Below are 12,650 nucleotides of genomic sequence, written 5' to 3' on the forward strand. Positions count from 1 at the left end.
TCACCGCCATGATCAGACCTTCGATCATTTTAGTTGCCCTCCTCCGGACACTTGCCAGCTTGCCAAGAAACCTAATGAATTGTGGGCCCCAGCATTGAAAGCGCTAGTCCAGGTGAGGTTTGACCAAAGTAGAACAGAGAGGCACCATGACATTCCTCGATCTAGACACGATACTCCTTTTGATGCAGCCCAAAATCCCGTTGGCTTTTTTTAGCTGCTGCATCACACTGTTGGCTCATGTTCAACTTGTTGTCCACTAAGGCCCCGTCTACACTTCCATAAACAAATCCAGATGATCTGCTTTGAGCTGGATTATATGACAGCATAGACCAGGGTCCCCAAACAAAGGTCATTTACCTGGCCTCTGTCCTAAACTTTAGACTTAGGGTTGACTTAAGTCTACTTCGTTTTTGGAGGTCCCGTTCCTTACCAATGGTTTTATGAGACCATCTAGATGATCTTTGAAGGTCTCTTTGCTTAGCTACGGCCTTATGAGACCATCTAGATGGCTTTTGGGGGTCACTTTCCTTACCTATGGTTTTATGAGATTGTCTAGATGGCCTTTGGGGGGCCCTATCCTTAGCTATGGTCTTATGAAACTATCTAGATGGTTTTTGAGGGTCCCTTTCCTTATCTATGGTCTTCTGATGGCCTGATGAGATCATCTAGATCAGGGGTCCCCAAACTATGGCCCTCCAAGGTCATTGACCTGGCCTCTGTCCTAAACTTTAGACTTAGGGTTGACCTAAGTCTGACATGACTTGAAGGCACACAACAGCAACAACAACAACAACAACAATCCTAATTTTGGACTATTTCATCATAGTCTGGCCCCCCCAACAGTTTGAGGACCCCTGCATTAAGGCATGGTGCATCCAATCAACAATGTAGATGTATTGTCAGACTCAAACCACTACAACACAGAGGTGAACCGGATTCATACGGTATCTTCTGTCCGGCCCCTGGAATCAGCCCTACCCCCAATGCGTATCACACCCCCCAATCTCCACAACATCTCATCCAGGATTCCCACGCTTCATTCGTTGCATTAAGGGCCGGCAAATTCCACTTGTCCAGGATTTCCCCCCGTGTTGCTCTTGGCCAGAAAGTGCAGAGCAATGCGCCAGGGTTGTTGTTTCAGTCTCCCTTGTTTTCCGACGCTTCCTATTTCCCTGACTGGGCCGCGGAGTGAGATGACAAAGGGCTTCGCCCCCCAATCGTCAAGAAAAATAGCAAACTATCCCTAGGAGGGTGCAGAATTCTACACTGCCGAATTAATGCAGTTTGGCACCACTTTAATGGCCGTGGCTCAATACTATCTATGCTGTAGGATTAATGCAGTTTGGCACCACTTTAATGGCCATGGCTCAGTGCTATGGAATCATGGGAGTTGTAGTTTGCAGAGGCACCATCACTCTTTGGCAGAGAAGGCTAAAGTCCTTGCAAAAACTACAACTCCATAATTCCATTGTATTGAGCCATGACAGTTAAAAGCGGTGCCAAACTGCATTAATTCTACAGTGTAAATTAGCATAGGCAAACTTTGGCCTTCCGGGTGTTTTGGACTACAACTCCCACCATTCCTAACAGCCTACCGGCTGTTAGGAATGGTGGGAGTTGTAGTCCAAAGCACCCGGAGGCCCAAAGTTTTCCCATGCCTGGTGTAGTTGCACTCCAGGAGCTCTCCTGAATTTTTAGATGCATCTACACCAGGCATGGGTAGACTACAACTCCCACAATTCCAGTAGGCTGTTAGGAATGGTGGGAGTTGTAGTCCAAAACATCCGGAGGACCGAAGTTTGCCCATGCCTGGTGTAGTTGGACTCCAGGAGCTCTCCTGAATTTTTGGGTGCATCTACACAATACATGGGCAGACTACAACTCCCACAATTCCAGTAGGATGTTAGGAATGGTGGGAGTTGTAGTCCAAAACACCCGGAGGGCCGAAGTTTTCCCATGCCCGGTGTAGTTGCACTCCAGGAGCTTTCCTGATTTTTTGGGTGCATCTACACAATGCATGAGAAGACTAAAAATCCCACAATTCCAGTAGGCTGTTAGGAATGGTGGGAGTTGTAGTCCAAAACACCTGGCAGGGCAAAGTTTGCCCGTGCCTGATCTACATTCTAGAATTAATGCAGTTTGACATCACTTTAGATCCCATGCCTTATTGCAATAGAATCATAGGAGTTGCAGTTTGGGGAGGCACCATTGCTCTTTGGCAGAGAAGGATATAAAAGTTTGTAAAACTACAACTCCCAGGATTCCATAGCACTGAACCAGGACAATGTTGTCCAACAGCATTTATTCTATGGCGTAGAATGGACTCAATAGACCATCTACTTTGCTAAATTAATACTGCTTAGTAAAGGTAAACATTAAGTCTAGTTGAGACAACCTTCCATTTCTAAGCCAAAGAGCCGGCGTTGTTCATAGACCCCTCCAAGGCCATGTGGCCATTGGCATGACTGCATGGAGCGCTGTTACCTTCCCACCGGAGCAGCACCTATTGATCTACTCACATTGGCATGTTTTCGAACTGCTAGGTTGGATGAAGCTGGAGCTAACAACGGGTGCTCACTCCGCTCCCCGGATTCGAACCTGCAACCTTTCGGTCTGCAAGTTCAGCAGCTCAGTGCTTTAATACACTGCACCACCGATACTAATACAGCTTAGTATCACTTTAACTGCCATTGCTTGATACTATGGAATCATGCTAGTAGTAGCAGTTTGGTGAGGCACCAGGGCTCTCTGGAATTGTGGGAGTTGAAGTCCAAAACACCTGGAGGGCCAAAGTTTGCCCATGCCTGGTGTCAATGCACCCAAGGAATCAATAGATTTCCTAGCTTAGGCAGCCCATTTCTTTCTCCTTTTCTCTCAACTTCCAGCCTCTGGTTCATGCGCCTTTTCATGCGCCAGGAAGCGGGTGAAGTCACCCCAATTTCCCTTTGCTTTTTCTACCTGCCTGACCAGCTGCCCTTGGAGAAATTCCTATTTTTTTCCAAACAGGCAAGTCATTGCATCCAAGCCTGTGACAAGAAGGGCTTCTCCGCCCCCGGTTTCCTGAAACTCCTCCCTTTTGAAACTTTTCCCAGAGTTATTATAGTCAACTTTTCCCCTTGATGCGCTTCATAGCAGAGTCGGCCTGAATCCCGGCAAGGGTTCGCCATGCGCCAACACTGCGTCTGAACTTTCTGGCCACTTTTTGATTTTTTTTCCCCAAAAAAACCCCTTGGATTTCTGATTGAAGACCTTCGTTGTACTTGCTGGTGAGTACCAAGATCTCCAAATGGGTTTGAGAAGGACCTAACCTCAGAAATATGGAGTCATTGCTTTGACATTAATGAGATATCTGATTTAATTACCTTGCCTCTAAATACCGTATATACTCGAGTATAAGCCGACCCGAATATAAGCCGAGGCACCTAGTTTTACCACAAAAAAACTGGGAAAACATTGACTCCAATATAAGCCGAGATACTAATAAAATTACCGTATATACTCGAGTATAAGCCGACCTGAATATAAGCCGGGGCACCTAATTTTACCACCAAAAAACTGGGAAAATATTGGCTCCAGTATAAGCCGAGGGTGGTAAATTTCAGAAATAAATACAGATACAGTAGAGTCTCACTTATCCAAGCTAAACGGGCCGGCAGGAGCTTGGATAAGCGAATATCTTGGATAATAAGGAGGGATTCAGGAAAAGCCTATTAAACATCAAATTAGGTTATGGTTTTACAAATTAAGCACCAAAACTTCATGTTATACAACAAATTTGACAGAAAAAGTAGTTCAATACGCAGTAATGTTATTTTGTAATTACTGTATTTACGAATTTAGCACCAAAATATCATGATATATTGAAAACATTGACTACAAAAATGGCTTGGATTATCCAGAGGCTTGGATAAGTGAGACTCTATTGTAGCAATAAAATTACATTAATTGAGGCATCAGTAGGTTAAATGTTTTTGAATATTTATATAAAGCTCTAATTTAAGATAAGATTGTCCAACTCTGATCAAATCATTATTCTCATCTTCTTCAATGTAAATGTGCTTGTGTATCCTTTTAATAATAATAGAGTAAAATAATACATGTAATAATAATAATAATAATAATAATAATAATAATAATAATATTATACAGGAAAATAATACAAGTAATAATAAATAGAGACAGCTATTGGATGACCAGCCTTTGGAGAGACAGCTATTGGATGTAATAATAATAATAATAATAATAATAATAATAATAATAATAATAATAATAATAATAATAAATAGAGTAAAATAATACATGTACATTGGCATCACTTTGAGTGCTATGGCTCAATGCTATGAAATCATGGGAGATATAGTTTTAAAAGGTCTTCAGCTTCTCTGCCAAAGTGTGCTGGTCCTTATTGAACTATAACTCCCAGGATGCCAAGTAATTATGCCATGGTAGTTCAAGTGGTGTCAAACTGTGTTAATTCTACAGTATAGATGCACTCCTATCATTTAAATGCTATTGTTACGTTCTGTGTACTCTTGAGATGTGTAGTTTTTTTCAGGTAGCCAGTAGATATCTATGCTAGAGACTTCTATTGTTCTAATTCAGGGGAATGAGTTATAATCGCTCTGCAACAAAGAATGTCAAGCACCTTATGAAACTATGCATCCCAGGATTCCCTAGACTGGAGGCATAGCAGGCAAAGTTGGATAAAACCACTTTGATTTTGCAAGAAACAAATCGCCCTAAACAGACTTTGGCTGTTAAGATGGAAAAGTGTGGGATTGCCAACTGTGTCTTTAAAGAGCAACTTGATGCACATATATGAGAATTAGATATCATGTTTATCTTTATGTGGAAAGAAGGTTGTCGACAAACTGCTGTTAGTGGAACAAGATGACTTTAATAATAATAATCATCATCATCATCATGTTAAAAAACAAAGTATGGATTGTCGATGTTGCAATCCCTGGGATCAGCAGGATTGAAGAAAAATAACTGGAAAAGCTGATATGATATGAGGATTTAAAGATCGAATTGCAAAGACTCTGGCACAAGCCAGTCAAGGTGGTGTCTGACGTGTGATCCAATACAACAGCCAGCAGAGTGTCTGTTGTGGACTCATCTTGTTGTGTTTCTAATAATAATAATAATAATAATTATTATTATTATTATTATAGACACTTGGGAAGTGTCCAATGTGTGATCCAATACAACAGCCAGCAGAGTGTCTGCTGTGGACTCATCTTGTTGTGTTTCTAATAATAATAATAATAATAATAATAATAATAATAATAATAATAATAATAACAATTATTATTATTATAGACACTTGGAAAGTGTCCGACGTGTGATCCAATACAACAGCCAGCAGAGTGTCTGCTGTGGACTCATCTTGTTGTGTTTCAAATAATAATAATAATAATAATTATTATTATTATTATTATTATTATTATTATTGGCACTTGGGAAGTGTCCAATGTGTGATCCAATACAACAGCCAGCAGAGTGTCTGCTGTGGACTCATCTTGTTGTGTTTCAAATTATTATTATTATTATTATTATTATTATTATTATTATTGACACTTGGGAAGTGTCCAATGTGTGATTCAATACAACAGCCATCAGAGTGTCTGCTGTGGACTCATCTTGTTGTGTTTCAAATAATAATAATAATAATAATAATAATAATAATAATAATAATAATAATAATAATAAATGCATTTGTTACCCACCTCTCCTCAAAGCTAGAGATGGGTATAACACATAGTTAAAAACATAAGGCCAGTAAAGCATTGCATTATGTTGATTCAGTTGAATAAAAATCAGACTTTGGGTGTCCCAAATGAGTTTCATGTTCAGCCAAGAGTCCCATCTCCAAAATATCATATATGCAAATATAGGTATCCCAAAATTGGAAAGGGAAAGGGGGAAACAAAAACACTTTTTGTCCCAAGCATTTCATACAAGGGATATTCAACCCGTAGTTTGTCGGTGATCCCTAGTAGGTTGATTCGATGCAGCTGCAAAGGCATCTCAAACACCTGCCCGAGGCTGGATTCAATCAAGTCATTGGCAGCCCTACTTTCCTATCAAGCAGCACCTGTTCTGAGCATTGGTTCAGTTTAACTCTTTAGTCCTCCCATTAAAAAAAAAACAAAAACCAAGCCAGCCCTAGTTGGACATGTGTTTCCTGCTGCTTTGGCTTCATAACCACCAAAGCATGGAGCAGAGGCGATAGCAATGCACAGGAAGCTGGGAGGTTGGCGGAGTTCCTAAAAGGTGAGAACGCACCGTTGTTGTTTTTGGCTTTACTGAGCTGAGGGCTTTATTCTCTAAACAAAACTTTGCATTACTTTTTAATTTTATTATTAATTCATTACATAAAATAATACTATTCTTAGTAATAATATTATTATTCATTCATTCATTAATAGTATAGTATTATTAATAATAATATTAGGTAAAGGTAGAGGTTTCCCCTGACATTAAGTCCAGTCGTGTCCGACTTTTGGGGGGTTGGTGATCCTCTCTATTTCTAAGCCGAAGAGCCAGCATTGTCCATAGACACCTCCAAGGTCATGTGGCCACTGGCATGACTGCATGGAATGCCGTTACCTTCCCGCCAGAGCAGTACCTATTGATCTACTCACATTTGCATGTTTTCAAACTGCTAGGTTGGCAGAAGCTGGAGCTAACACCAGGCGCTCACTCCGCTCCCTGGATTAGAACCTGCGACCTTTCGGTCTGCAAGTTCAGCAGCTCAGCACTTGAACACACTGCGCCACCGGGGGCTGCAATAATAATAATAATAATAATAATAATAATAATAATAATAATAATATATTATTATTATTATTATTATTATTACAGTAGAGTCTCACTTATCCAACATAAACGGACCAGCAGAACATTGGATAAGCAAATATGTTGTCTAATAAGGAGGGATTAAGGAAAAGCCTATTAAACATCAAATTAGGTTATGATTTTACAAATTAAGCACCAAAACATCATGTTTTACAACAAATTTGACAGAAAAAGCAGTTCAATACACAGCAATGTTATGTAGTAATTACTGTACTTACGAATTCAGCACCAATGTATTGAAAAGATTGACTACAAAACACTCACTACTAAAAGGCCGACTGTGTTAGATAATCCAGAATGTTGGATAAGCGAATGTTGGAGACTCTACTGTATTATTATTATTATTATGATTATTATTATTATTATACTATTAATTAATATTATTGTTATTATTTATTTATTAATTAATAGTATACTATTAATAATAATAATAATAAGCATCATCATCAATTAATAATACCATTAGAAAGTGGTTCTCAACCTTCCTAATGCTGCAACCCTTTAAGACAGTTCCGCATGCTGTGCTGACCCCCAACTATAACATTACTTTTGAATGTAAAATGGTCTATTAATCTGTACAATCTGCGAAGGGTGCTTCCATGGGTTAGAATCCTTTTAAGCCATCTTAAGGAGAACCTCAATGTAGCAAAACAACTAAATTATAATTTCCTGGGCATTTAGTAGCTAAGGAGTCTGAGAATTCCCTTTGGAGAACTGGATAAGGCCAAAAGGGTGACCTTTCTACAGGGTTGTTGTATGTTTTCCGGACTGTATGACCATGTTCCAGAAATATTCTCTCCTGACGTTTCACCAACATCTATGGCAGGCATCCTCAGAGGTTGTGAGGTATGGGGAAACTATACCTCTCAACCTCTGAGGATGCCTGCCATAGATTGTCAGAGCGTGCGGTTTGGATAAACACACATGCAGCGGAAGATCAATGAAGAATCATTGGCACCAATAACGAGGCAGAAGCCTTTTGACTATCTATAAAAGGTTTACTAACAAACGGAAAACTCTCAAGACGATATATATAGACAGAGTGCAGAGAGGCAGAGAGCAGAGAGAGAACAGATAACACAGGGAGCTATTTATAACCACCTCTGCTGTCTGATGCAATACACAGTTAACTCTTTACACACTGGCATAGTGGACAGCTGACAGTGCATGATGCAATCTCCAGTTCACATTGCATCACTATAACTCAATTACATTTAAACAATTCTATATACAATCATTCCCACTTCAACATAGATGTGGGTGAAACGTCAGGAGAGAATACTTCTGAAACATGGCCTTACAGCCCAGAAAACATTCAACAACCCGGCCATGAAAGCATTCGACAACACATCAACCTTTCTAAATATTGGAGTACAACTCCCATCAGCCTCAGCCTGCCTAAGCACTGAAGAAGGATGATGGGAGCTGCAGATCTGGTATTCCCTTTGTAAGTGGAAGCTCAACTGAAGCTTCATTATGACGTTCCTGAGTTGACTCATTTTTGTCTGCTCTTCCTAGCCCAAGATGGGTGACTGGGGTTTCCTGGAGAAGCTGCTGGATCAGGTCCAGGAACATTCGACGGTCATTGGCAAGATCTGGTTGACGGTCCTCTTCATCTTCCGCATCTTGATCCTGGGCCTCGCTGGGGAGTCCGTCTGGGGGGACGAGCAGTCGGACTTTGTCTGCAACACCAAGCAACCCGGCTGCACCAACGTCTGCTACGACAAGGCCTTCCCCATCTCCCACGTCCGCTACTGGGTGCTGCAGTTCCTCTTTGTCAGCACGCCCACCTTGGTCTATCTGGGCCACGTCATCTACATCCACCGGCAAGAGGAGAAGCTGAAGGAACGGGAGAACGAACTCCGGGCGCTCCAGTCCAAGGATTACAACGTGACGTCCACCTTGATGGCGGTCGAAAAGAAGATGGCCAAGATCTGTGTGGCGGAGGACGGGCGGATCAAAATCCGCGGCCCGCTGATGTGGACCTACATCATCAGCGTGGTCTTCAAGTCCACCTTTGAGGCTGGCTTCATCCTCGGACAGTGGTACCTGTACGGTTTTGTCATGAGGCCTCTCTATGTCTGCGAAGCCTCCCCTTGCCCACACAAGGTGGACTGCTTCATGTCCCGCCCCACCGAGAAGACCATCTTCATCCTCTTCATGCTGGTGGTGGCCTTGATCTCCCTCGCCCTCAACCTTCTGGAGCTCTTCCATCTCTGTTGCAAGAGCCTCCTCAACAGCGTCAAAGAAAGCAACTGCTGCTCTCCTTCGTCCGCTCCCCCCATGCCCTGCGACGGCAACAATTTCCCCACCAAACTTTGCGAGATGTCGGCCGGGCCTTATCCAGACAAGTCCTACTTCTACCTCCCGATGACCGAGAGGCATTCCCAGCACTACCAGGCTTACAACAAGCTTTCCAATGAGCAGAACTGGGCCAACTTCAACACCGAGGAAACCTTGGCTTTACGAGACCACAATAAGCCGCCGGATGTCTTTGCGGCCGAAGCTCCGAAGTCCTCGCTCTCTCAGGAAAAACAGTCCAGCCGGCCTAGCAGCAGTGCCTCCAAGAAACAATATGTCTAATGAAAAGTAATAAAAATCCAAGGTAATAGAAGATTGCGAAGCCAAGTCTCTTTTGATAGGCTTCTTTAGTGTTGGGTTGCCTCAATCTGGTTCATTCCTGCTTAAGAGGCCATGTCTTGTTGTTTGGTGCTACGTTGTCTCAACCACGTTATCCTGCTGTGCGGGTGGAAGCCATGGCTTCCTAGTGGACACTGACTGAATTTGTTACGGAAAAATAGGTATGGATCCAGCATTTTCCAAGTCGATGGCATAGCTAGTTAGTAGCCATTCGATGATGACTTAGGTTGGATGCTATGTGTTGAGACCTGTTCTTCGATGTCTTTTTTCTGGATATGAGGACATGTCTGGTCGAAGGAGACATTAAGAGACCTCTTGACACTTGAGATGGAGCAGAAGATGGTTTCAGCTCTCACACGGCAACATGTAAGTTTAGAAGGAGAATACACTCAACGCAGAAGACATCTGATGTGACTTCTATTTATGGATGGCCGTGTGAATTAATTGGAGGTCTACCTCTCTCCCTCACCTCCAGGAAATCCAAGCAGCTTAGAAATATAAAACCATCTGCAATATATTAGACTGGGAGGAAGAGTAATCTAAAAACAGATTTCCTGTTCCAGACAAACACTTGAGGAAATATTAGCTGCAGCTGAAGTGAACTTATCAAGAGCTCATCCTCACCTAAGTGTAAAACAAAGTCTCCTTGATATGGCATGACTCCTTGGAGTAGTCTTAAATGTCTCACTGGAGGACTGGGTGTGCTATCATGGGGTTGTAAACACTTTTTTATTTGTCTTCACTGTATGGTGTATCTGGGTTAGGTTGTCTTTCTTCTGACACATTCACTGTTGGTACACAATCCAGTGCTTGATCTGAAAAATATTATTTTTCTTCAACGCTGTAAGGTTTTATTTAAAGATATGCAGTGAAAATCCTTAAGTTGTCCTCCTCAGCTTGTGTGCCTACCTATACCTCCTCTTTTCTCTCCCACAAAAAACAGATTGTTGGTCTGAGACCCATAAATATGTGTCCCAGATCTGTGCAACTCTGGCGTTCTAGATACTTGCAACTTCCATACTCCTCATCACTGACTGTGCTAGATAGGACAGTTGGGACTTATAGTTCATAACTATCTAGAGTAGGGTTTCTCAGCCTTTGGTCCTCCAACAGTTTTATCCCAGCATGGCCAATGATGAAGTCCAAAAGATCTGGAAGACCCAAGTTGGGAGCTCCTGATCTGGAGGTCCACATCTGGCATTCTAGATACTTGCAACTTCCATACTCCTCATCACTGGCTTTGCTAGATAGGACAGTTGGGACTTATAGTCCATAACTATCTAGAGTAGGGTTTCTCAGCCTTTGGTCCTCCAGCAGTTTTATCCCAGCATGGCCAATGATGAAGTTCAAAAGATCTGGAAGACCCAAGTTGGGAGCTCCTGATCTGGAGGTCCACAAGTTGTCCATCCCTGCTATAGACACAAATCTCATCCATCTTATCTCCTCATCCATGGTAGATCACAGGACTGTTGAGGACCATGTTTATCCTGTTTCCATTTCAATGCATACTCCTCTCCTGAAACAGACAGGAAAACCACTGGCCCACAAAAATCTCTCCCACAAAAATCAGGTTGTTGGTCTGAGACCCATAAACATGTGTACCAGATCTGTGCAACTCTGGCATTCTAGATACTTGCAACTTCCATACTCCTCATCACTGACTTTGCTAGATGGGACGGTTGGGACTTATAGTCCATAACTATCTAGAGTAGGGTTTCTCAACCTTTGATCCTGGAACAGTTTTATTTATCTGGAAGCCTTTCCCAGCATGGCCAATGATGAAGTCCAAAGATCTGGAAGACCCAAGTTGGGAGCTCCTGATCTGGAGGTCCACAAGTTGTCCATCTCATCCTCCTTATCTCCTCAAGCATTTGTCATCCATGGCAGATCACAGGACTGTTGAGGATCACAGATCACAGGACTGTTGAGGACCATGTTTATCCTATTTCCATTTCAATGCATAGTCCTCTCCTGAAACAGATAGGACAACCACTGGCCCCATTACATACTCTGTTGCCCAGACCCTATAAGACACAATGTAACATTAAATATACATGTTATGTATATGAACCTTTATGTATGGTTGTATTGGCCAAGCTCTATCCTGGCTACCTTGTGGTCTGTCGTCGTCTTTATGTTAATTTATTGTGATAAATTTGCATAGTCTGCAAACAGAAGCTGTTTCTTCCCGTTCCTTTCGGTGTGTTAAAATAGCAATGCTTCCTCACAAAGGATGACATGAGAACCGGTCCACCAAGTAGCATGTCGGGTGCCTTTTTTGGGAGAAAAAGCAGCGTGGGTGGTTTTGCCTTCAAAGGTTCATATCTTCAGCAACCCTCTCATGTTGTGGGAGAGAAGCTTTTGACTGAGGGACACTCAACTTGTATTTGAAACCAATACAAAAAGCAAACCTTAATTTTGCCATCTGCATATATAAAAATGTAATGTTCGTTTTACTATGGAGTAAACAACAAAACCACTGAACCAAATCACACCAAATATGGCCACAAAAGACATCATCATCCAAAATATGTATTTCAAACAAAAATGCCTAGAAAAATATTCCAAACTACAGAGGATGAGGAAGAGCCTTTCTCCCCCTAACTGCCAGTTAGAAAGGTAGGCTCTGCTGCCTTTAGGCCCTGCCCCCTTCGTATCCTAGCAACTCCTTCAGCCGAAATGGCACCCGGGGCAGAGGCAGAGTGCACTTAGGCCTGATCCACACTGCCTATGAAATATAGATTATCTGATTTGAACTGGATTATATGGCAATGTAAACTCCAGGTCCTTCCACACAGCTATATTACCCATTTATAATCTTATATTATCTGCTTTGGATTATCTTGAGTCTACACTGCCATATAATCCACTTCAGTGTGGATTTTATACAGCTGTGTAGAAGGGGCCTCATATAATCCACTTCTAAGCAGATAATATAAGATTATAAATACAATATATAATAATCATACAGAACACTACAATCTCTAAAAAACCAGGACGGTAAATAAAGAGCAACACTCTGAAAGCAGGGAAATTGGGAATTCCAGAAAGGAAACAATCGGGGCCAGCTAACACTTCCCAACAGAGGATTCCCCCAGGCAGGATACAGCCAGGCTTTGAAGCTGCAAGGCCATTAAATGCTAATCAAG

The 12,650-nt window shown here is 42.0% G+C and overlaps 1 protein-coding gene across 2 annotated transcripts; it reads left to right on the plus strand.

Annotated features, from left to right (window-relative positions):
* The first annotated feature begins 3,080 nt into the window (after positions 1 to 3,080).
* gja4 (gap junction protein alpha 4) lies at positions 3,081 to 11,678 on the plus strand. 2 transcript variants are annotated; one of them, XM_008121751.3, is made up of 2 exons: positions 3,081 to 3,266; positions 8,380 to 11,678. In XM_008121751.3, exon 2 carries the CDS (start codon positions 8,386 to 8,388, stop codon positions 9,442 to 9,444), a length of 1,059 nt encoding a protein of 352 aa, XP_008119958.2. In that variant the 5' UTR covers positions 3,081 to 3,266; positions 8,380 to 8,385; the 3' UTR covers positions 9,445 to 11,678. The 2 variants fall into 2 exon arrangements, with proteins under 2 accessions (XP_008119958.2, XP_003228228.2); XM_003228180.4 differs by lacking the exon at positions 3,081 to 3,266 and adding an exon at positions 6,089 to 6,276.
* Positions 11,679 to 12,650: the final 972 nt, after the last annotated feature.

This window comes from Anolis carolinensis, unplaced genomic scaffold, assembly GCF_035594765.1.
Source record: "Anolis carolinensis isolate JA03-04 unplaced genomic scaffold, rAnoCar3.1.pri scaffold_10, whole genome shotgun sequence".
NCBI lineage: Eukaryota > Metazoa > Chordata > Lepidosauria > Squamata > Dactyloidae > Anolis > Anolis carolinensis.